Source organism: Hippichthys cyanospilos, chromosome 14 (genome assembly GCF_059441005.1).
Source record: "Hippichthys cyanospilos isolate Australia breed blue-spotted pipefish chromosome 14, RoL_Hcya_1.0, whole genome shotgun sequence".
In the NCBI taxonomy this organism is placed as follows: Eukaryota; Metazoa; Chordata; class Actinopteri; order Syngnathiformes; family Syngnathidae; genus Hippichthys; species Hippichthys cyanospilos.
The window spans coordinates 12,281,528-12,304,310 of record NC_142382.1 but is presented as its reverse complement, the minus strand read 5'-3'; the positions used below and the strand labels follow the sequence as shown (position 1 = coordinate 12,304,310).

The 22,783-nt window shown below is 38.6% G+C and overlaps 3 protein-coding genes across 5 annotated transcripts; 1 reads left to right on the top strand and 2 right to left on the bottom strand.

Moving 5' to 3' along the window:
• Positions 1 to 2,718: 2,718 nt before the first annotated feature.
• bub1bb (BUB1 mitotic checkpoint serine/threonine kinase Bb) lies at positions 2,719 to 6,828 on the bottom strand. Its single transcript, XM_088433421.1, has 9 exons — positions 6,736 to 6,828; positions 6,240 to 6,394; positions 6,079 to 6,138; positions 5,850 to 5,994; positions 5,566 to 5,762; positions 4,243 to 4,403; positions 3,953 to 4,143; positions 3,769 to 3,869; positions 2,719 to 3,551 (listed from the first exon to the last, which is right to left on the bottom strand). Exons 2-9 carry the CDS (start codon positions 6,380 to 6,382, stop codon positions 3,269 to 3,271), a joined length of 1,281 nt encoding a protein of 426 aa, XP_088289547.1. The 5' UTR covers positions 6,383 to 6,394; positions 6,736 to 6,828; the 3' UTR covers positions 2,719 to 3,268.
• A 73-nt stretch (positions 6,829 to 6,901) lies between these two features.
• On the top strand, positions 6,902 to 13,452 carry zfyve19 (zinc finger, FYVE domain containing 19). 2 transcript variants are annotated; one of them, XM_088433348.1, is made up of 11 exons: positions 6,902 to 7,074; positions 8,592 to 8,713; positions 8,803 to 8,856; positions 8,935 to 9,092; positions 9,234 to 9,325; positions 9,395 to 9,503; positions 10,736 to 10,954; positions 11,072 to 11,148; positions 11,262 to 11,360; positions 11,868 to 12,046; positions 12,241 to 13,452. In XM_088433348.1, the coding sequence occupies exons 1-11, from the start codon at positions 7,021 to 7,023 to the stop codon at positions 12,317 to 12,319; spliced, it is 1,242 nt and encodes a 413-aa protein (XP_088289474.1). In that variant the 5' UTR covers positions 6,902 to 7,020; the 3' UTR covers positions 12,320 to 13,452. The 2 variants fall into 2 exon arrangements, with proteins under 2 accessions (XP_088289474.1, XP_088289473.1); XM_088433347.1 differs by having other exon boundaries at positions 9,183 to 9,325.
• Positions 13,440 to 21,153, bottom strand: ppp1r14d (protein phosphatase 1 regulatory inhibitor subunit 14D). 2 transcript variants are annotated; one of them, XM_088433349.1, is made up of 5 exons: positions 20,728 to 21,153; positions 16,096 to 16,176; positions 15,551 to 15,583; positions 14,656 to 14,821; positions 13,440 to 13,850 (listed from the first exon to the last, which is right to left on the bottom strand). In XM_088433349.1, the coding sequence occupies exons 1-5, from the start codon at positions 20,905 to 20,907 to the stop codon at positions 13,759 to 13,761; spliced, it is 552 nt and encodes a 183-aa protein (XP_088289475.1). In that variant the 5' UTR covers positions 20,908 to 21,153; the 3' UTR covers positions 13,440 to 13,758. The 2 variants fall into 2 exon arrangements, with proteins under 2 accessions (XP_088289475.1, XP_088289476.1); XM_088433350.1 differs by lacking the exon at positions 14,656 to 14,821.
• Between the last annotated feature and the right edge of the window lie 1,630 nt (positions 21,154 to 22,783).

Below are 22,783 nucleotides of genomic sequence, written 5' to 3'. Positions count from 1 at the left end.
TCACTAAACTGTAAGAATTACGCAATCGGGAAGTTCACCATAAACAGAAATAAATATACTTTGTTCACAAGTATGGGTAAGAGAATAGACTGTATTATCAAGAACTGATAAACGAAATGTACCCCTAGCTGTTATGTTTGCGCGGAGGCCAGCGGTTGTCGTCATAAAAACCTTAATATTATTGCTGAGCCATAACTCAATCCAAATATAGTACAATATAGGAAATAATGAATCAACATTATGAGATAGAATGCAGGAATAAAGCTTTGAGGCAGTGAGGCGAACCGGTAAGATTAATAACAGGTCAGGATAAATGAATGGATTTTAAATTGTGAGGTACAACTTTGGTACATCTTCCAAGAAAATATTATTTTCTAATATGACTTATTTTCCTAGTATTCATTTATTTTCCTGGCAGAAAGCAACACCCAACCCTGAAGAAATTACAGTAATAATATGCTGCGGAGGTTCTCAAAAGCAAACCAACCATGAGTGGATTCTTTCTGTGCTTTTATGAAATATGTAAAAGTGATCTCCAAAAATGAAACAGGGAGGGGGGAAAATGGGTTAAAGGCACATGGGCTACACAACCTGAATACGCTTGTCTTTCAAAGTAAGAACTCAGGACAAAAAAGCTGCTTGCTTTGAGGGCCCGCCTGCACAAATGTGGCCTGCTTACACCGTTTCGCCACTCTGCAGTAAAAAGAAGTCGCTATGGATTTTTCTGTTATCTGAGTCGCTGCCTGCCTGCTTGCTTTCTTTCATGGGATGAGCTTTTAATAAATCCTGTCAAAAAGCGAGCCGTAGATTATAATGTGGTTATGCTGTGTTAGTACCGTGGCAGTGCATCATGTTTCCCATCATTTATCAGTGAATTTCAGCTGCTCTCAGCTCTCCGGGCCAAAAATTCAAAGTAGACAGTTTGGCAACTCACCAGTCGAGAGCTTCTTGGCTGGCAGAGACATATTTCCACTATGTAATAATTAAAATCACTTTTCTCCAGTGTTCCGTGAGCACCAGTGTGTGGGGAGAGACTGCTGCCTAGCATTGTAATGGGGGGATTTGACTTGCTGATGACCTGACCACCTATGCTCCAGCCTTTCATTAACATCTGTTCTGCAAAGCGTGTTTCCGTATAAAGGAGATTCCATCATCACTGTAAATGATTTTAGTCAGCAGGATGAAGGGCGATCTACAAACCATTAATTTCAAGCTAGAGGGGTGTAATAGTTTCCTTAAGGAATACAGAAGTTATCTAGCCAGTTGCAGCAGTACAATGGTAATATTGTCTACAATTAATTTAGTAAAAAAAAAAAAAATATATATATATATATATATATATATATATATATATATATATATATATATATATATATATATATATATATATATATATATATGTCCAATTAATATCTTTTAAAACATGTTTTGCCACTTGCAGTTGACTGCAAATGACATCATGTGCTCAAGGCTCAGGTAGCACCCAATCACGGCTCAGCTTGCAAATGTCACATGACCAGAAAACAGTCGAACCCTAGTCAAGTCTTGAGAATGTGACGTAATTTTCACTTGATAGCATGTGGGAAATGTGTTTTTAAACCACAATAACACAGTAGGAGGCTAAAATATTGCAAAACATGTCCACTTTCAATATGCTGTTCTGCCGTCCTTTCTAAATGCCCGCCAACGGAAGGATGAGATGTAAACCCTGCAGATGTCAAATTTAGCCAATGTAAGGCTCATTTACTGCCGTTAAAATTAGAATTACAGTGTTGTCAATTAGGAAGTATTGAGAACCCAATGTTTTATCATGTATGCCCCATCTTTGCATTATGGTAACTCAGAAACAGGGTGCATTCGAAATTTTTGTGTTGAGAAGCCAAAACCACCGGGGGCACTAGCGGGCAACTTATGCCATTTGCAAGCCTTTCAATGACTTAAATGAATGGTTCAGCATGACTCCCAGAATGCAAAGTTCTTGTAGTTGACAAAAGGTTTTCGATCCAAGAACTAAATGATGCAGGGGAGATTTTCTTTTCCTGCAGGGAAACATTTTATTTCATACAACACGTAACATAGCTGCATATTCCCATACACCATACACCTTGTATATGGATTTATGGATAGGGCTGAGGCCACTGAACATTTTTAAGTAAATATACTGTATACAGTATTTGTGTTTGACAATGTCATGGCTCTTTCAAATTCAACTAAGGTTGGGTAATAATAAGGCCAGGCTAGTGAAAAATCCCCAGACACCCAAGGGTTAAACGTATTAAATTATTAATTGTATGTGACGTTTGAATCCACATGAAAATATTAACCTTTTAAGACTGAAAATAGCTAAATAAGTTAAATAAATCTGCTAAAATGGACAACTAATGAATGAATTAACTTTTAAAAAAATAAGTTTAGAGGAATTAAGAATTGTTCTAAATGCCTTGCCTGTGTTCTGCTAAGAATAACAACGCCCTGGAAGTCTGTGTGAACTTCCCACATGTTTTTTTTTTTTTTTTTTTTCTGCTTTTGACTGCAAACTACTGAATCAGCAGCACCTTTGCTAATTGCAGCCCAGTAGTGCAGTCCATTCTGATTGTTTATTAATGAATAAGCAATCCCAATATACGACTGAATTAAACCTTCATTATTCTGGTCATCCCCATTGATGCATTATTGATACACAAAATGTTAGCCAATGAAGAGTTTTATTGAGGAAGGTTTGGGGCCCAACTTTTCAGAAAACGTAACTGTTGTGAAACAACACATAACACAGTCCGGTACAGTATATTATATTCCGTATAAAACAGAAAGTATTGAACTGTAGGAACAATTCGCTATTGAACATAGAAGTAGGGATAGAAGCAGTTGCTGTATATGAAGGTGGTATAGTTTAAGTCATGTTGAGATTTTTTTCTATGTTGGATAAATTGGAATCTAAGGGTAACAAACACAAGTGACACACAGTAAAATGTTTTGCCCTGATTTAAACCTATGGGGCCAGTTTTGATCAACACTGCCAAAGAGTGACTGTAATGAATGTAGTACAATCTATATTGCATATGTAGAGCAGATGATATACCCACAGGTTTTTCTAAGAATGTACTGACTGTAATTTGGTGGCCTCATTTTGAGACAACGGAGGAGCAGAATAATTCAAACAACAAAAATGTAACGTGTTAAAAAAATGTTAGGTGCATTCTAGTTACTTCAGGTAAAAATTGACAATTTAAAACAATGCAAAGTTCTGATGATGAGCATGTTTGGCTTGTTAATTCGGCTCAGGTTCAGTCGCTGGCTTGTCAGGGCAGCTGACCATCTGCGACTTCTTCTTCACGAAGTAAAGCTCGGCACGCAGTTCCTCTAAGCTAAATTCCACGGTGCCCCTAAAAAGAAGCTCTTTACAGTACATGCTCTTTTCCAGCTCTTTGCTCGATTTGCCTTCTTTCTGATGATGTTGGTGCTCCAGCAGCCTTTTCAGAGGAGTGTCATCTCTGCAGGGCTTGCGTGCTGACAAAATGTTGTTCACTGTCGGGATGATCTTGCATGGCGTCCTGAGAAAGAGGTCGTACGCCACAGAGGAAACAGGGAATGCTTACTTGCAACGGTCGAAAAGGAGGTGGGTGAGATCTCAATTTGTCATTTCACAATTACACTTTTAGAATTTATTGAGCAGAAATTAGTTCATGCAAAGGAGATCAACCAATCTATTATATATTTTCAATACAATAATACAAAAAATGGACTATCTATTCAGCATTGATGACTCACATTTTTGGGGTCTCAACAGTCTCGTCAACATATGGTTCAAAAGTAGGTCTCGGAGGAGGCACAGCCATCGGTGTGTTTCCAAATTTGGACTTCTGGGGCATCTAGGATGAACAACCATGGAGGCAAATGTAAGCAAAAACCATTAGTGTCTTTATAAAAACAGTAAAGTGAACCAAGATCTTACCTTAACATTGCACCATTTCTGCACCCCTTTCTCATTTTCCTTTGCCTTTGAAGGAGGAGGAGCCAACCAAGGCTCAAATTTCGGCTCTGAAGGACCGGCCGTTGCCTTGCTCTCATCAAAGATTACCAGTTTACTGTTGCTGCTCTTTTCACCAGTGGAAGTGGGACATAAACCCAGGCCTCTTGAGACACCTACAAACATATTAATAGTTTAAACTCTCCACAACACTTTCTTGCCCAAAAGCTCTATAGATGCGGCTTGAGTAGGTGCTTCCATTTTTTTGTGCTTACCTTTAATTGCAGCTCCAGTTCGGACGATAGGCACGGTGCCTTTCTTCCCTCGCGTTTTGAGCTCAGCAAGAGAAACTCTTTCAGGTTGTTTGAACTCCTCGTCACTGTCACCGTCATCGACTTTTTTCATCGCTTGGCGAGATGCGCGAGCCTGCAGCAATCTAATTACACAGAACATTAGGGTTATTTGCAGGAAATTGACGGTGAAAGATGAACGCGCCCCTGATGACAATATTAGGCTTTTGTGTGTTTCTGTGTGTGTGTGCAATTCATAAAGACACATCTATAATACTGTTCAGCTGAAATTCAGAAAGAGGCGGGACACATCTTGGACAGTTTAGGATCTTCACTTAACCTAACATGTATGTAGGGCTGTAACTAATGATTATTTTAAGAATTGCTGAATCCGGATTTTTTTTTTAATGTTTTCATTTTGATTTCTTTATTTTTTTTCTTCCCAAAATTGACAGTGCAGAAAATCCATGGACATTTTTTTTAATGATTGGGTTTCTGGTTTTGTCCATGTCAGAAAGTCCCTAAAAATGTTGAACATTGTTTTCTCAAGTAAAGGTCACAGCTGACTAATTTGAGCACAGTATATTTCTTGTTGAAAAGCTGAAATTCTTGGTACATGAACAATTTTAGGCCTCTAAACAATCAATTAATTATCAAAAACATTTAAAGATTAATTTGGTAATCGATTAGTTCTTGAGTAATCATTGCACCCCAATGCGCATCAATTATAGGCATCAATTATAAGCTGTAAATTTCTACTGATGCATCAAAAAAGATTTGTAATTTCAGTCTTTTTTATGTGACCTTGGTGCAACTCCAGGGTTGTGGGTTTCTTTTCTCTTTTATTGAAACTGTTTTGATGTTCTTGTCTTGTTAATAATCAATGAATTAGCTTTAAAAAAAAAAACTTTAATTTTCCTCCATTTTTGCATTTTTGTTTTTATGAATGTGTTTCTGGTTTGGTTCAAAATATATCGAAAATCCTGCAAAAAAATGTATCATTGTTTTCTAAAGTAAAAGTCATAAAAAAACTAAAGATATCTGAAACTATTTCTTGTCAAGAAGGTCAAATTTTGAGGTACAACCCCTATATGCATAATTTTAAAATGGGAGGAAGCCAGTGATAATGCATCATGTAAAGGCTGTACATTTCTACTGGTAAAACGGAAAAGGAAATCATTCAATCTTTTCAGCTTTACCTTTTCACCTTGGTGCAGCTCAACTTTTGGTGTGTGTATCCTTGTTTTATCATTTTAATATATCTTTTAATATTGACATCAATAGACAGATAGCAGGGTGGACACCTACTTGTGAAACTGCTTTAGCCTGTCAAGCGGCTGGGCAAACATACAAAGTCCTTCTTGGAAGACCAAGTCAGCTTTGAGGAAGTCCCCAAGGTTCTCAAGCTCCTCAGCCCAGGCTATATAGAAGGATGCCCGGGTGATCCCTATTCCCTGAGCTTTCATATACCTGTAAATGGACAAGCGCTCCAAGCAATGCCCTGCCTGCCAAACACAGCATCAATATTAGTTTTTAACATTACAGCACACAGTTTTAAGAGGCACCTTCAAAGTAAATATCAGGCGACGCACATATTTGATCCAGAGGTCGACGTAGCGAGGGTCGTCGTGATACTTTTTTTCATCTGCGTATCGTGTCGCTGCTTGCTCCAACAGTGTGCTCAGGTTGCTCTCTTTTCCTCCCTGAGGAAACATTTGCTCAGACCATCTGATGTACCTGTTCATCGCAAAAAAAAAAAAAATCAGCAACATTAAAACTGTGCTCACGTCACTTTTCTTTTTTTTTGTTATAAGGATTTACCGGTCCCAAACATCAAGTGGATCATCCCCATTGTACAGCCGCAATTCGGACTCAAAAGCCCTATGAAAAAATGCAGCGTACATTGACATCATTTTACAAATAGTATGATTTAAATACTGCATATATTCGTACATATATCGTTTTATTTAAAGCAATCATACTGTCTCTGTTGGAGGATGGCAGGGCTGAGGCCGTCTTTGCTCTGACTTAGTGCCTGGCGCAGAGATGACATGTTTCTCCCACCTCTTAGAGGCTGAATGTTTTCCTTACAGAGCTCCCATTCCACATCTTCCCCTTCTGCCATATTGGAACACAGCTGGAAACAGAAAGATAATCTTAGACAAGGCATGCATTTTTTGGGAAATCCAAGTCCTCCACCATCGTTCGATACCGATGCAAAAACTACCAAAAACACCCGGTGTTAGAGAAATGAGCAACAAAAGAAGGGTTTAACAATATGCAATGCACCAGGATACGTTGCAGTGGAAGCAATTTAATGCTAGTGTTGCATTTGCATAACGTCGAGGCCAACGTGTTAGCTAGGTAATAATCTTTTAATTCGGTAGATTCCCGTTTCTGTTTAAGATTGGTCGCATTTAACCCATTACCTACTACATCACATATGCTCCGTGGGACAATAGTTCGGTTACCACTTACAAATTGTCTTGTTGGTGGCAAATTTCAAGTTTCTCTGTCGCTAACAGTCGTGCAAACGAGGAGTGAGCTTCTTTACTGTTTTGAACGAGAACCGCTGTTGGTTGGGCAACACCTCATTGGATGACTCACGAACCGGATATGACGCATTTTTGCAGTTTCCGGAATTGTTCCTGTTTGGGTTGTTAAAGGAAGCTAGATCACCGATTATTTTGACTTTGAAGCCTTACATATCTACGTAGTGGAAGTATCCTTCACTCTGTATCTTAATTTCGCCAGCGCGGAGGAATGGATAACCGTTGTTATTGTTGTACCTCCAAGTTCGGTGTCTTTAAAAAAGAGGTAAGCTGTTTCTTTCTGTAGCGACTCAGCATCTCTAAATAAGAAAACACACACATTCATTCATCATATTGCTCATAAATACTGACATGCGTATTATGTGCCGTTATGGCGTAATGCACATAAAACAAACGGTCTTTTTCTTTAAGATATAAACAGCTGTATAAATTACTAACCTTTGGTATGATATAAACCAACCAATCAAGTAATCATCAAATTAAACAAACTCAACTTTGCCAATGTACCAGTTGCCGTTGGAAATTACAGGATTGATATCCGACTTTGAAAAAATCAAATATAAGAACAAAAATAATGAAATGTTGTGTCTCTTAAATAGCGTTTATGTATGAGTAATTGTGCAACAGAAGTGAAAATGTGTTAATCACTCGCTGTTAAGAAAATGAAGTTTAATAATACAGTACGACAAAAATAGATCAGGTGAAAAAATCTACTTTGAGAAACTGCAGAAATGTCTCTAGAGTGTCTGGATGTTGGTTTGAGTGTAATATTAAATCAAGAAAAAAATATTTTAGAGACCTTAATCTGCAGGGTCTCAGTAAAGAAATTATGCTCAAAAGTGCATAAGAGGTTAAATGGCCAAAAGACAATGTCGAATGTACGCATATGCTATATCACTTATAGATTTTCTGTGTACTTAAATCTATGTATCAGTATGTATACATGTTAAATCTTACCATATGTGATTAATACTTGTATAATACAAATATATAATATGTATAATACATCTACATTATACAAGTACTTTGAAAAGATTAACTGTACACATTAAAAAGAGTCATGTCCTTATTTTTTTTCTTTGTTATATGTATGCGTACTGTACATTGGATAAGTGTTCACTAGCCACTCTTATAAAATGATCTGTACATGTGTCAACGGGAGACTGGTTTTGATTTTAATTTTGAGATACTATACTACTTCTATATTATAACTTATGAATTATAACTACTACTATAAATAACTTACTAGTATTTTCAATCAATCAATCAAATTTTATTTATATAGCCCTAAATCACCGAAGTCTCAAAGGGCTTCACAGATGAAAAGAGGTCATGTGGAGACCTCTTTCGAGAAAAGAAGTCGTACAGAGACATCTTTTCAGTATAAGGTACACAACAGCATCCCTTGTCAAAGCTCCCAGAAAGGGAAGGAAAAACTCAAAAACCCCAATTTGGGGAAAATCAGAAACCTCCAGAAGGGACCACAGGTGGTAGGAGCCCCCTTCCAGGCCCACAGGTTGAAGTGGATGCTGCATGTACCAAACACAAAAACAATATAAATTATAGAAAACATGTTGTGCTATAACATATAAGTAATATTGTATACAGAACAAGGGATTGGAGTAAATATGTTTTTCTACTGAATCCTTTTTAAACATGTAAAATGTGCTAAACTAACACCTACAGATGATGTTTCCTCTTTTTTTCCTGCCTTTCAATTTATTTATTTTTTATTTCTGTTTTGTGTTGATATGTTCAATCAATCATTTATTTTGATCCTAGCTGGGTTGTAAAGGTTGTGGCCGGTCCTTCTGCTCCAGTTGTTTGACTTTTATTGCTGTGGTGCCACGTTATGGCACTACTCAGCAGAAGGTCTGCAAGCAATGCCATGATAATCTTACAAGGTAGATCTTGTGAAAATTCACATCACCTGCATGTAAACTATTCAAGGCATAATGTTTTCTGATTCTGCACTAATATATTACGTTTCCAGCGGAAAAACCTCAAACGATGCGGGAAGATGGTCTCCCCCTGAAAACTACAAAAAGTGAGTCCAAAATGTTGTTTGCAAACTTATATTTGTAGGAATTGTGTATTCATAAAAGAAAACCAAATGAATCCACAGACGGGTGGCTGCATTTGAAGCCAAACAGCAAGAACAGAAGACACAACCACATGAAGGCAGTATAGATTCTCAAGCGCGTCTCCCTAGGCAAGGCCTAAGTAAGGAAGATCAGGCAATCGCTGAAAGGCTTCAAAAGTTGAAAGAAGACACTGTACCAAGTACGTGTATTATCATTTCGTATTTACGCACAATAACACTTCACGTAACAGTTATTTCGCCTGCTGATGTTGCTTCTATGTCCTGCACAGCATCTATTCCTTCTGATAAAGAGCTTGAGACTCGTCTCTCTGCCCTTAAAGCTCCCAGCATGGCAGTGCCTTCTTTGCAGGAGATGGAAGACCGGTTAGCCGCTTTAAAGGGCCTAACTCCTCCTTCTCAAGCTCCCCCACCGGTGAGCGCTTGTTCAACTGAACATTTCTTGTTAAGAGTCACACATGTCTTACTGTGTCCCTTTTCATAGGTCCTCCAGCCTTCAGATAACAGGACTCAGACCCAGCAGGCAGATGATCTTCTTACTCAGATGACAGAGGAAGTTGGCATTGACAATCAGTTTGAAAATCCTGGATACAGTAAGAAAACACCTATGAAACAGTTACAACATTGGATCTGATATTGAGGTGGGGGCCACCATGGGTCAAGTTGTGGCCTGAGAGAACCTGTACTGGTTCAGTATGATCATAATACAATAAGTCGCCATGTTTATTTCAGAACTGCCATTGCCTCAAGGGAAACATACTTTTGGTTGGTATCTTATACAGTACAATTGGAAGTCTGGCTATGATTTTGCACTAACCTCACTAAACGCAGGGCTTATGAATTAAAAATCAGTTATACAAATCAGTATTAATCAAGTGCACGATTATTAAAATACTGCACTTAGATTTAAACAATGCACAGTTTTATTTTCCCTATTGTAAAGTCTCATTTTGAAGGGCCTGCATAATAGAAACAAAACAAATGATAAACACTTCATTCACCACTTGCTACATTAGTTTCAATAAGCCCAGTCATTGGCAGTATTCCAACAAGCGGGGCTCTAGTGATCAAGTCCGGACTCTACACAATTTATTTCCTGTTGTCTCTGACTCAGACCTCTTGGCATTTGACTCGGACTTTTCTTGGACATAGCCATTGGATTTGCAAAATACATTAATCGACTTGACCGAGTCCTTCTGTGTTTTTATTTCTAATAATCAATTCCCTGCTTCAAAAGAAATTGCGTTCATGCAGTCTTTTTCTTGAGGTGGTGTCAGCCAACAGTGGGGTTATAAAATTTGTTTTTAACAACCCTCGAGAACTGACGGGACCCACAACATAATAGAAGAAAGAAAAATCATGAAGCAACCTGCTGATATTTAAGAACACATTTTTAGACACATGCTGTACCACATCAAATTTTGTTTTTATTCTGTTTGGTTTTTTTTTTTCATTCTTTATCTACATATCTGGTAAAGCAAAGGGTTATATGCCATTGAAGAAAAATGTTGTGCAGAATAAATCTGAAAGTAGCATTTTTATTTTTACAAGATCTTGTTAGAATCTCACCTCGACTCAGACGCTGTTGGACTCAGATCTGGCTCGGACCTTTGTTATTTAAACTAGTTTTAGACCTGATAAAGGTGGAGAAGATTTAACAGTTACTTAGTGAGGCCACAGTTGATGTCCTCACAATATTGGTTTTAATAATCCAGCGATGAAACTTCACTTTGAATTGCCCTTTTGTTTCTCCTCGCCATTCTGAGGTCACGCTGCAGTCTAGCGCTAATCAGAGCTACAGCTTATCTAATAATTGTCTTATCAGGTGAAGATGGATGCATGAATGATCTTAACAAAGGAGAGGACAGTACAATAGAGGAGAATATGGATGAGAACCAAGACTCAAGGAGGCAGCTTGAGAATGAGGCGACACGTTTGCTCGAAGAGGCCCATAAGGAGCTGAGAAAGGATCATCAGTCCACGGAACAAATCCTCAATGTGGCCAAGAGGCTGGCACAGCTGAAAGGCCAGGACCCAGACAAAGGTTCCACACATTTCAGTAAATCACTGCAGTGCAAGAAAGACACACATAAACTTTATTATTTGACTGTTCGGAAATAAGATGTGCACAATTTTTACCTAAAAAGTATGGTATTCCTAGTTAACATAGAGGATTACAAGCAACCAGACAGTGATGAAGAGACGGAGGATGAAGCCATACAGAGAGTTTTAAAGCAGGTATGATGGGTGTGCACGTGGATGACAGTGCCACTCTCAAATAACACAAAGTTATTGCTTTTGGAACTACTTACGTTTTACATTCTTTAATTCATGTGTCTCTATTGTTGCAGCTCTCTGAAGAAGCCACACTAGATGAGGCCAGTGGCTACAACATACCATTAGAACACACTGGACCAAAAAATACAGAGAAGAAAAAGTCTTCCAATCTTGTAAAAAGAAAAAAAGCAAATTGTGTTTTCGTGAAGTAAAATTGTCATTTAAGTTGAAACAGCTTTTGCATAGAATAAAATGTCTCTATTGTCATTGTCTAGCTGTTATACAACGAAAGTACAAACGCTGTTCCAAGCATATTAAACAAATACGATCAGTAAAGAGAATTTTAGAAGAAAATGTAAATGGACATTTATTCTAACAATTTTAGCACAACAAAGCAATTAAGCTGTTTGATCGAAAACAATTTGCTGGGTTGTCTTTACATTTATGGTTAAGTTGGGGTACAGTTATAGCGGTCATATTTTTTGTTGAAAATGTGGAAGAACCACATTTTTTAAAAATGATCAAAGACTGTTTGCTGCCTTGAAACATTTGGGTTCACCCAGCTTTTTCTTTCACAATGATTAGGCTTGTACACTATTAAACAATAAGTAAAAAAAATAACCATTTCTGAGCTGCTAGTGATGTAATCACTTGTACATTATCTTTTTTTTTTTCGACAGACTAAAGTTCCAGCCACCAAGAACAGGAAGCCACCAGTACCTGTGAGACCAGCGTATCCTTCATCAGACAGTGATGACGACGATGATGATGAACTTCCATGGTGTTGTATCTGTAACCATGATGCCACTCTACGCTGTCACACCTGTGATGGAGACCTGTACTGTAATCGCTGCTTTAGGTAGCGTAACATGAATTAACTATGATTTACAACACTTTCACGGTGGCTCTCCTCTGCCACCAAATAGATGTGTGTGACTGCAGACTGTGACCCAGATAATTTAGAGGCTAGCTGTTGCCATATTCCCAAGCAGCATGCACATAAAGTATTTAGTGTTGTATGAATTATCAATCCATACCATGTTACATCCGCAGGGAAGGACACGATAAATATGACAGGAAGGAGCATCACACCACCGCTTATACTGCACCAAAAAAGAAAAGGAAGTCCTGATGACGCTGCTGCTGATGATGGTGGCCTTATCAACACTGTGGAATGGTTACAGTACTTCTCTATAGTTACTTCAGAACATGCATTTTTAATCCAGTTATGGATATACGTGATAAACTAATATTAATAAATGAATGATTAATTCCATAAATTAAGTTTACATTGAAATAGTATTACATGGTAAATAATATGGTATAAGCCAATGTGCTTCATAATTCATCAAAGTAGAAATAAATTGAGCAGCACCACCTCAAGAATTGTTTTTCACGTGTTCAACTTTCTAAAAGCAACAACGACCGTACTTTGCAGTTGGATGATTTTAAGATGTTGACAGCACACGAAAAACTAATCTCGAGCTCTTTTGGGATGATTCACAACCTCGACTGTCAACACTAGAGTGACAAAGCTCCATATAAAAGGATTAGTGAGGCTTTTTGTTTTCTATTGGCAGGCATTTTAGCTTCGCTCATAATTGTTTGGATGTGTGTTGAATGTCACAGCATTGCCTCGCTTCTCCTTGCACGTTATTTGATTACAGTGGCTGCTGCAAGGTGCCGTCTGAGATGCCGAGATCTATTTTTGTCGTCGTTTTTCAGTATAATTACTTTGCAGAACTGTGTCAATCAGAAAGGCAGAGAGCTCACAAGTGAAGAGGCTGATGGCCTCTACAGTGGAAATGGGGGCGATCCAAGTAAATTACTGTAATGGACCCTGATGGAGCCAAAGACCCTCATGTGTGACACAGAGACCAGCAGAGTGTAGTCTCATCAAGACACATCACTGTCTAGCCAACTGAGGAGGAACCATCATCACACTCCTCTGGGGGCTCCATTAAGCGTTGTATGGACGTCATTAATGTGTTTGCTTTTCAGGTTGTCGTACACAGACAGGAAATGGGAATGGATAATGGATGCATACTTAATGGACCTTCCTGCTGATGATTTTTGCTGTGTTTACTCCTAAACCTGACATGTCAACATCCCCTTTGACGTGCCTTGCTGAAAAATGTCAGAAAATTCTTTCTGGAAATGGTCTTATTGTCCTGTAAAAGTCCAAGTCATTTTATTGGGAGTGGAAATAATACCCAAAGTTAACTGACAACTCTTGTTCAATAAAATGTCACTTATCATTGAAAATGTCTCATTTTATTGTCATACAGCACTCATACATGAATGAAAATATATGTACATACACAAGCAAACAAAAATTTACAGTCTCACACATGAGAAAAATACATTACAGCTGATACCGCATGTGCATTATTATGTTTGGGGAGGTATGTCAAAACAGTCCACAAACTCAAAGGAAATCATTGAGTTCCACACTGACTGATGCTGACCTGTAAAGAGGTTGGGAGGAACCCGCTTGAGGATGTGAACCGCACATACAGGCATCCAAACGGTAAACACATGGGGACTTGGTGCAAATGAGAATCCATTGTCTCAATTCTTTATTAGACCTGCAACTACTTCTTCAAGGGGCCAGACATTTTGCGGAGTCCCTTTATCCTGTAGAGCAGCCCGTTGACAAAATCCTATGGAATATGCACAGACAAGGTCATCACTGAACAGCTTACAACTCCATTGACTTTTTTTTTTTCCCAAATGACCAACATGCACATGAACACATGTTCTGCAGCGGACCAACTGTCGGTCAATTTCAGGGCATCTTTACACCGACATTTACGCACATTTAAGCCTATGGACAATAAAATGCAGTGGTTGTCTAGCATTTTTCAATAAAGTACCCCCTGAGAAATACGTTTTAAAGACAAAGTGTTAAACTGGAATCTACCGAGTGCTGTTGCATGTGTGTCTGAGTTGGTCTATTGGTTATGGTCCATCTACCAGAAAATTGTCATTGATGATAATGCACAACCATGAAAATAGTAACACACTGTTTTGGAAAGGAGTTACTTTAACAAAGTTTACCATTAAGTAAGTTTGTACTTCATGTTCTAATTAATTTGCTCTTGATTAAGAAAAATGCATAACAAGGTGTAAATTAGGCCTGAACACTTGTGGAAACTCAATAATTGTAATTTTTTAAGCTCAAAATTGTGAATGCTATTTGACTTGCGTTTTTTTCCCCCCAAACTCCTCTTAAAATAATTTCCTCAACATTTAATCTGTATTAAAACATCCATCCATTTTCTATAGTCGCTTATCCTCACAAGGATCACTGGCTTGCTGGTGCCTATTCCAGCCATCTTTGGGCAGTGGGCGGGGGACACCCTGGACTGGTTGCCAGCCAATCGCAGAGCACACAGAGACATACTGTACAACCATTCACACTCATTATTACACCTAAGGGCAATTTGGAGTGTCCAATACACCTACCATGCATATTTTTGCAATGTGGGAGGAAACTGGAGTGCCTGCAGAGAAACCACGCAAGCATGTGAAGAACATGCAAACTCCCCACAGGAAGAAGCGAGCTGGAATTGAACCCAGGATTGATGAACTGTGAGGCAGACGTGCTAACCAATCTTCTACCGTGCCGCCCCTATATTAAAACATATCGGATCTGTTATGTATTATAGGACACGAAGGTATTCAATAATTAATATGAAAGACATCTACTACAAATAGTTTTTTTAAGACACGTGAATCAAAGTTAACTCTACAATGGCGGCACACACCCGAAAGCCATTAGACACTTCCACAGACACGCACTTTCATGTAAGCAGCCAAAACATCAATATATACACAACACATATGGTGAGGGTTGTTTTTTTTTCACATATGGAAAGTTTTGTAAATTTAGTGACTTAGCTCAATGTCTTGTGAGATGGAAACCTCAATGAAAGCTAGCATCGTAGCGTTAGCATAGCTTTTGGTGACTAATTTTGGCCTCATAAACCACAGCTTTTGTTTTTTCAAAATGTGATTATATTGCAAATGAAATTTCTCATTCAACCCAAATTAAAAGGCATTACATTTGCTTATACTGTACTGTACCTGCAGAAATTCCTAAAACCTCATTATACCCCCTGAAGAGCTTTCATCTATCCTTAGGTGTAACCGTATTCCCATTTGAGAACGCTTGAGTCCTCCATTATCCTAACATGCCTGTTTTCAGAATCTAGGGGAAAGAACGGTTTTCAATGCAAGAACTGCAAAACCATGCAAAATCCACACAACAAGGCCCGAACACATTTAAACACAAGTCCTGGACTGTGATCCAGACAACACCCTGCATGCAATATCAAGTAGGTCAAATTTAACTTCTCACCTCTATTGGTTTCCTGCATTCCTGCAAGAGCTCCTGAAAGCAAGCACAGAAAACACATTATCCATTTCTACACTATGGAGTATTGGCATACAACGTTTCATCAAATAATCATTGGTGAGCCAGATGGTGTTTGGTGTGGAGGAACTTGAGAACCCTCAGCCAACGCTACCAAAACCACCTTGCATAAACTGGAAAATAGATCGAAGACCCAGGGCATCTCTTGGATCCCGACATTTTTGTCAATAATATTGCAATATAGAAAACCTGCAGCATGTCCAGTGTTAGTTCAGCCCATATCACAAAACAGACATTCACATATTTAGGTCAAGTGGAAATGTTACCAAGTTCCTAAATAGTGGGTGCATGTCAGGAATGCTGGTACAAGCTGCAAAGTTTAATCATTGTTGAATGTACTGTCATGTGCTAGCAAGCTTACCAGGAAATGCAAAAAAAAAAAAAACCAACAACTAAATTTGCATTTATGGTTGTGCAGGTGGTTATAATTTGTGTCCTCTCAACTGAAACCTGTGTCTACATAAAATCACCTGTACTCGCGTTCTTTGCCCCTCATCTGACAGCTCCAGGAGCTCATCAATGTCAATCTCCAACTCTGGGATGTCTTCTTCCTGCAAAAGCCAAAATATAACGCTGAATAAAGCAAAGTTGTTTCTGCAGCCCAATTGCCTATCCATCTATCACCCACTAACGAATGACACAAAAGCTCACAGTGTCCATCCCATCCTGAATCACCGAGCGATGATTCTCCGCACCACTGAGCAGTCAGTGGGATGGAAAATATTGTAAAATAGAGCGTCAGTGTTTCCGCTGTGCCTGTTAACTCAAGACACGAATGTAGTGACTACTGTGACTTTTTAAAACTGCCAATTGAGGCTGTAAAAGATATATCGCAAATGTGTCATCTTCAGAATGACTTTAGGTCACTGTAGAGTGTCCTGCTTGGGAACCTTACCATCGGTATGTCCAGACTCAGCAGGTGTATGCTCACATTTGACAAGGTAGTTTGCTTTTCCAGGGGAATATTTTCCGGTTGGGAAGGTTTCACTGCCGGCAGAGATAGGGCCTCGGACGGTTCTCCGGATGATAAGAGAACTAATCAATGAGAAGTGCTGAGTGGGGGAGTGGATGGACCCTCTTGCCAAGTCCCCCGTGCCCACTCTTAATTGATACATGTTGCCAGGATGGACCCCGTGCTATTTCTGCTTAGCTCTGCAGGACTTTTTTTTTTTTTTTTTTTTTTGGGGGGGGGGGGGGGGGGGGGGGGGGGTAATGATGCTCATTTCCGTTTAGAGTTGAGTTTGTGTTTTGAAAGACGGACTACCTGATTGCCTACTGTATGTATTGCATATGAAGTGTGTTGGCCTGCAGTAATCTATCGTCCCATCTAACCTCCAATGCTGGAGAGCCCTTCGAAGATTATTCCTCAAAGTACAGTGGATGTATACTCAGCTTCTGTGTGCAAGGAGAATAAAATAGTTTACTTTTCTGTAAGTTTTTGTGACCTTCCTACAGTACTTCGAATTCAGCATTTTATACTGCACAAAGCAGATGATTTATTTTCAGCGTAAAAGAAATTGCACTTTAATGAGGCCTTTAGGCAGCATCTCAGTAGCACTTTTTTGCAGTTGAAAGCAATAAAATAAACGTTGGAGCTATTATTGAAATTTATGAATATCAAAGTCTCGGCTTCGGAAATAAACACTGGTACAGAAAACAGAACAATTGAGTTCTGTCTTGTCTGGTCTTTTGTCCCGTTTCCTGCTCAAAAAAAGCTCTGTCATCTAAGTGGACTGATTTTTATTTATTTATTTTTTTAATGAAGACGAAATGTTGTGTTAGATGTATATAAAGGCATATTTTAACTATTTGTAAATCATTTACAAAATATCTTCAATTGGACATACTACAAATGCAGGATATTTAATTTCCTAACTGATTCATTTTATTTTAGGAAAATGTTCTCTCATTTGGAATTTGATACCCACAACACAATCAAAAGCAAGCTGGGAATGTTGTCAACTCCCCCTACAAACCTTTAACAATTACTCCGTTTCCAAATACTGTACTTAAGTGTTATTGAAAGGAAAAATGCTCTACAATGGAAGTAAATGCGTCCCTGTGTCTCAGCTTTTTGGAACATGCTGCAAACAGTGCCTCAAATTCAAAATGAGTGAATCTTGTCAATTGAAAATCTTGTAATTTGAAAATGATTTGCAAATTGTAGTACTGTACTCTGTTTTTAATTTACCCTTAACACTAAACCCCAATGTCATTGGAATTGGGGTTTGTAATATAAATCATTAACTATTATTCAGTATTTTTTAACGTTGTCTTAAAAAAAAAAGTTCACCTCACACAGACTGCGCACTAGAAATTCCTAAATATTACAACTGTGCATTTATAGTTACTATTGCTAATCACAGTCTTTAGTGGACAATCTGAATGGACTCTGTCTAACGCAGTGTTTCTCAAATAGTGGGGCGGGCTCCCTGGGAGGGGCGCGAGGTTATGCCAAAGGTGGCGTGGATGACCCTCTTTCCTAGAGGGGGCTTTGCAAAATACTGTATAATTGAGAAGCACCGGTATAACGGAGCACAAGACAAAGCACAGCCAAGACACGGCTTTGTTTTTACTTGCATTAACAATAAGGAAAACATGCCCAGGAAATAGAAATATCTGTGAAAATGCCAACACACATTCAACTTATCAAACCGGTTTTGTGTTTCCCGATAGACAGCAAAGCCATTTCCAGTATCAGTCTTCGAACATAATTAATGCAAGCAACCAACATGAATGCATTAATATAATTAAACAGTATACTGGGTAACATAATTAAACTGCAATTCAGTTTACAAGGAAAAATAAAATAACACAACAAAATAAAAGCTGACAGGACTGTTGACAGGAAGGGCATTTTATCTGTCAATATTTTTACATCATTTAAGTAGCCCATAATACTATTGATTTACTCTCTTTATGAATGAGCAAGCGAGCAAAGATTGCAGCCTGCATAAACAAGATTAAAAAAGGCTGTCGCTTCCACAAACGTCCTTCGATGGAACCTCTGCTGGACATTTCCATTTCTCCTGATCACACCTTCTATCAGGTTTACTATTTCTCCAAAGGTGTGAAGTTTGCAACGAAGCTGGCCAAGGCAGCGCTTGCATAAATTAGAAATGCGGTTAAATAATTTAGACAGCAATGCAAAGGACTGTTGGTAAAAAGCTTCCAAGCGGAAGACATCAACCAAGAGTATGTTTCCCTTGAGGCAATGCAAAATGTATGATAATCTCTAACCATAATCCTGTGCACATAGACAGGCTTTGCATAACTTTATAAATAGTAAATATTTTAACATGATGACTCACTATAATAAATATGGCCATGTGTGAAGCCTCTCCATCATCTACTGCATATACTAATGTATCCCATATGGATGATCATTTGCCAAACTTAATGACTTTTTTTTTTTTTTAAAGAATGGCCTTCATTTTCAGCAGAATTCTATTCTATGGAAAGGAATCAAATATAAAGTGTCCAATAATTTAAAGATTTAATTTAAATTTAAAGATATCCAATAGCTTGACGAAACCAGTGTTCGTATTGCTGACTCATCGTTTAAGCTTACAGTGGGAATGTGCACTGGTTATCATGCTACTACAGAGCAGAACAAACAGATAATGAGACTAAATCCAGGGGCGCAGCTTCACCTCTGGCCACTCTTTTGGCCACCCCCACCTCAAGGCTTTCATAAATTATGATTATGACGAGATGATTAGACTCCTTGATACCTGCCAGTAATTTATATTGACTGCATATGTATGTTAAGAGCATATTTACATTTGAATTTATATGAAATAAAATAAGTTATTTCATTTTGGACAAACACAACAATACTGAATGCGAGCTTGTTGACAGGGTGGACATTTTCAGCTTATGTTCGTGTTTTATGAGCACACCCTCTCGTAGCGACACGATTCATTCAGCTAACTTTAAATTATGGATTTCTGAAGGTTTATAACACAAACTGGTATTTCACAATATTTATTATTTCTGAAGACTGGATATGTTAACCTTGGCTACATCCAAATACATGCAAACTATGACGATAACTATGAATAATAACTGTAAATATTTATCCTGTACTTCTTCATTGGACTGAGAAAAAAAAAATGCAGGTTGTGATGTCACTGAAAACATCGGAGGTTTCTGAAAAGCTTAGTTACCCCAAAATGACAGCAAATTTATGGACACCTAAAAAATGTTCAAAATGATTATGTAAGTAAAACTATATGAGAATAATAATTTACTACTTATAAACCAACATTGTGTTTAGCAGACGGGTGTTCAGGGCAGTTTAAGAGACTTGTTGCACTGGTATGTGTCTAATTGTTTGGCAATTTATAATAGGATCTCAGTTTTGTTATTCTGTTTCAATTGGTTTCAATTGATTCTGACGACGCTTCATCTAGTGATAAAGGCCCAGTAGTATGGTACTTTAAGAGGCAAAGTCAAATTCTTCCCATGCTTTCAAAAACAGAAAGTTGGCGTTTATTCCTTTTACCATAGACGATAAATAAATAAATTGCTATCTACAATCTTTGTTGTCCCTGCTTGAATTATAGCTCTGAGGAGGAACATGCAGTAATTGTTTTATTACCAGTAAAGTGAACGAAAGCATGCTCATGGTCTCATAGTATATCATGTGCTATTTCCTGCCTTGGTGTTGTTATCATTAATCTGCATCGTCATCCCATGTTAGCCAACTGACATCCCTCGGAGATCTCTCATGTGGGAGATGAGACATCTGTTGCCATGGTTTCCCCTTGAGAAGATCCAATGCAAATCGATGTGCAGCCAGTGATGTAATTGGATTGTGTCCCATGTTACACTTGATGTGTCTTATATCTATGCACATCACTATAAATGCACAGGGCAGCTTTGTATTTATTACTCAGCCTTTCACGATCATGACAGGACACCACGTGACGTCACTTTGAACTACTCTGAATGCAATATTGGATATCTATGATGCATTCTCACTTGCATAATTTCTCCATAACTCTCAGCGTAAAATTAATTTGGATATAGGATCATGGCCTTCCTTGTTATTAGTGCGTATCTGCGTATGTACAAGTGTCCACGAGTCTATCCCTTACCTCACAGTCAAAGAGCACTTGCAGCTGTTCGTCAATCCACTCCTCAATGTCCAGCCTCTTCTGCAGGTCCTTGCGGTTGTACTTGACAGTCAGCTTGCCAAGCTTGCGGTGCCCTGGTTCATCGACTTTGCCCGTGGACTGGAACATCACTCTGGACTGGGTGTTTGCTTCTGACGCCATGGTTGCCACGGCCTCAGGAGAACCGTGGAAACGCACCAAGCTCCCTCTGTCACGCACGCACACACATACACAGACAATCAGGCAGTGCGGACTCTGGACCACGCTATTGTGCTGTATGTTTTTCCTGGTAGTATTCAGTGCCTGCCTTCTCTGTAACACTGAATCTGAGTCACTCTGCTTGTTTCTCTCTCTTTCTCTGTGAAGCTCCCTTTCTCGCCTCCTCTTGCAACACCCACTGCCTGCACTATGGGGACGATGTAATGAGATACGCCTCTGTGTGTGTGCCACTTATATGATAGGGTGTGTGTTTGTGTGCGTGTGGCCGGTAGTGGAAGAGCATAGGTCATTCGCAGTCATAAAAACCTGTACAGAGGAGTATCTGTAAATCAGCAAAAGGCAGTGAACAGTGTCTGAAAAAATGCCATTGAAGAAATAACTTAAAATACAAATTTAGTAAAAAAAAAAAACAAAAAAAAACATAAAAACTCTATTGCCGACACAAATATTAAAAAAAAAATAATAGCTGGCGTAGGATTTATGATAATAATGTCAAATATGCACAGGCTAGTTTATTACTACACTTTCATTTAATGAAAGAAAACACACAAAGGTGACAGAAGTTACTTGAAAGTGGCAAAAGTAATCATTACTAACGAACTACTGTATGAATCACTGCCTTTTTGGTCATGCAAAAAAATCATCACACAAAAGTATGAAACTTTGGCCTGGATCAAGTGACAGTAGAGAAGAGCAATTGCCCTGCATATTTGCAGTCAAAACACACACACACCCCCTCCCACCCCCCAACGACACCAGCCCTGGCTATTCGCCTTAACACTCACCTAGCTTTGTTTTTTGTGTTCTTCATGATATGTCCTGAGATGCCGCCAGATGTCGCCAAAATCTTCTCTATATTGGAAATTACGACAGCAAAAGATAAGAAAATAATTTGCTATCTAATACGGAATGAGTTTCAAATAATATCTGACCACTTACTGTATATTTACTAATATGTATGTCAAAAAAGGTAAAAGGGATAGACAACACCTGCCCATTTCTTTTCTTTAAAAAAAATACATTATTGACATTATCATTGACAATTAATCGGAGGTTAAGTACTCATAGTCACCATCCATTTCCCAATGTTTCTATTAGAATGTGATTAATAAAGTTATACCGGTTGGGACTTTTAATCGTCAAATGACCACACTACACTACACTCGACGATGCAGCTGAATTATTGAAGGCTGAATTATTGAAGGCCTTCAGCAGCTCACTTTTCCTGCTACACAAATTCATTCATTCAATATTACGCTACTTAGTTCTGCACGACAAATATGCCGCTCACCTCAACCATGAACAAAAAGAGCTGAAAGCAGCCGATGTGAACGAGCTCAACTTAGTCAGGACAGCGCAATAACGGGTTGTGACCACAAATGTTATATTGGAAATTCGTTACAATGTATATTGGAATGCATTAACATTGATGTTTGATTACGTCACAGTCGTTGCGACAACTTCCGGTTTCTCCCTCATGGTTTCGTGTGATGATGAAAATCATGACTCACTGCATGAGTCTGCCCCCCCCCCCCCCCAAAAAAAAAAAAAAAGATAAATAACCGCCAGATCAGTCGTGATGTGATGATGTGAGGTAATATGTTACGCATATTTTGACAGTTTAATCAAGAGGTGTAACCCAATTGTCTTAGTCGCTTTCAACGTAGATGAGCCTGTATTGCCACCTTTTGGATTAAAGAGTACAATGCACTCAGGATTGTTACGAACTGCTTACATATTCTATATTGCAGTCCGAATCTGTCTCCCGTTGAGAATACATGGCAAATTATGAAGCGCAAAATCCAGCAACAGAGACCCC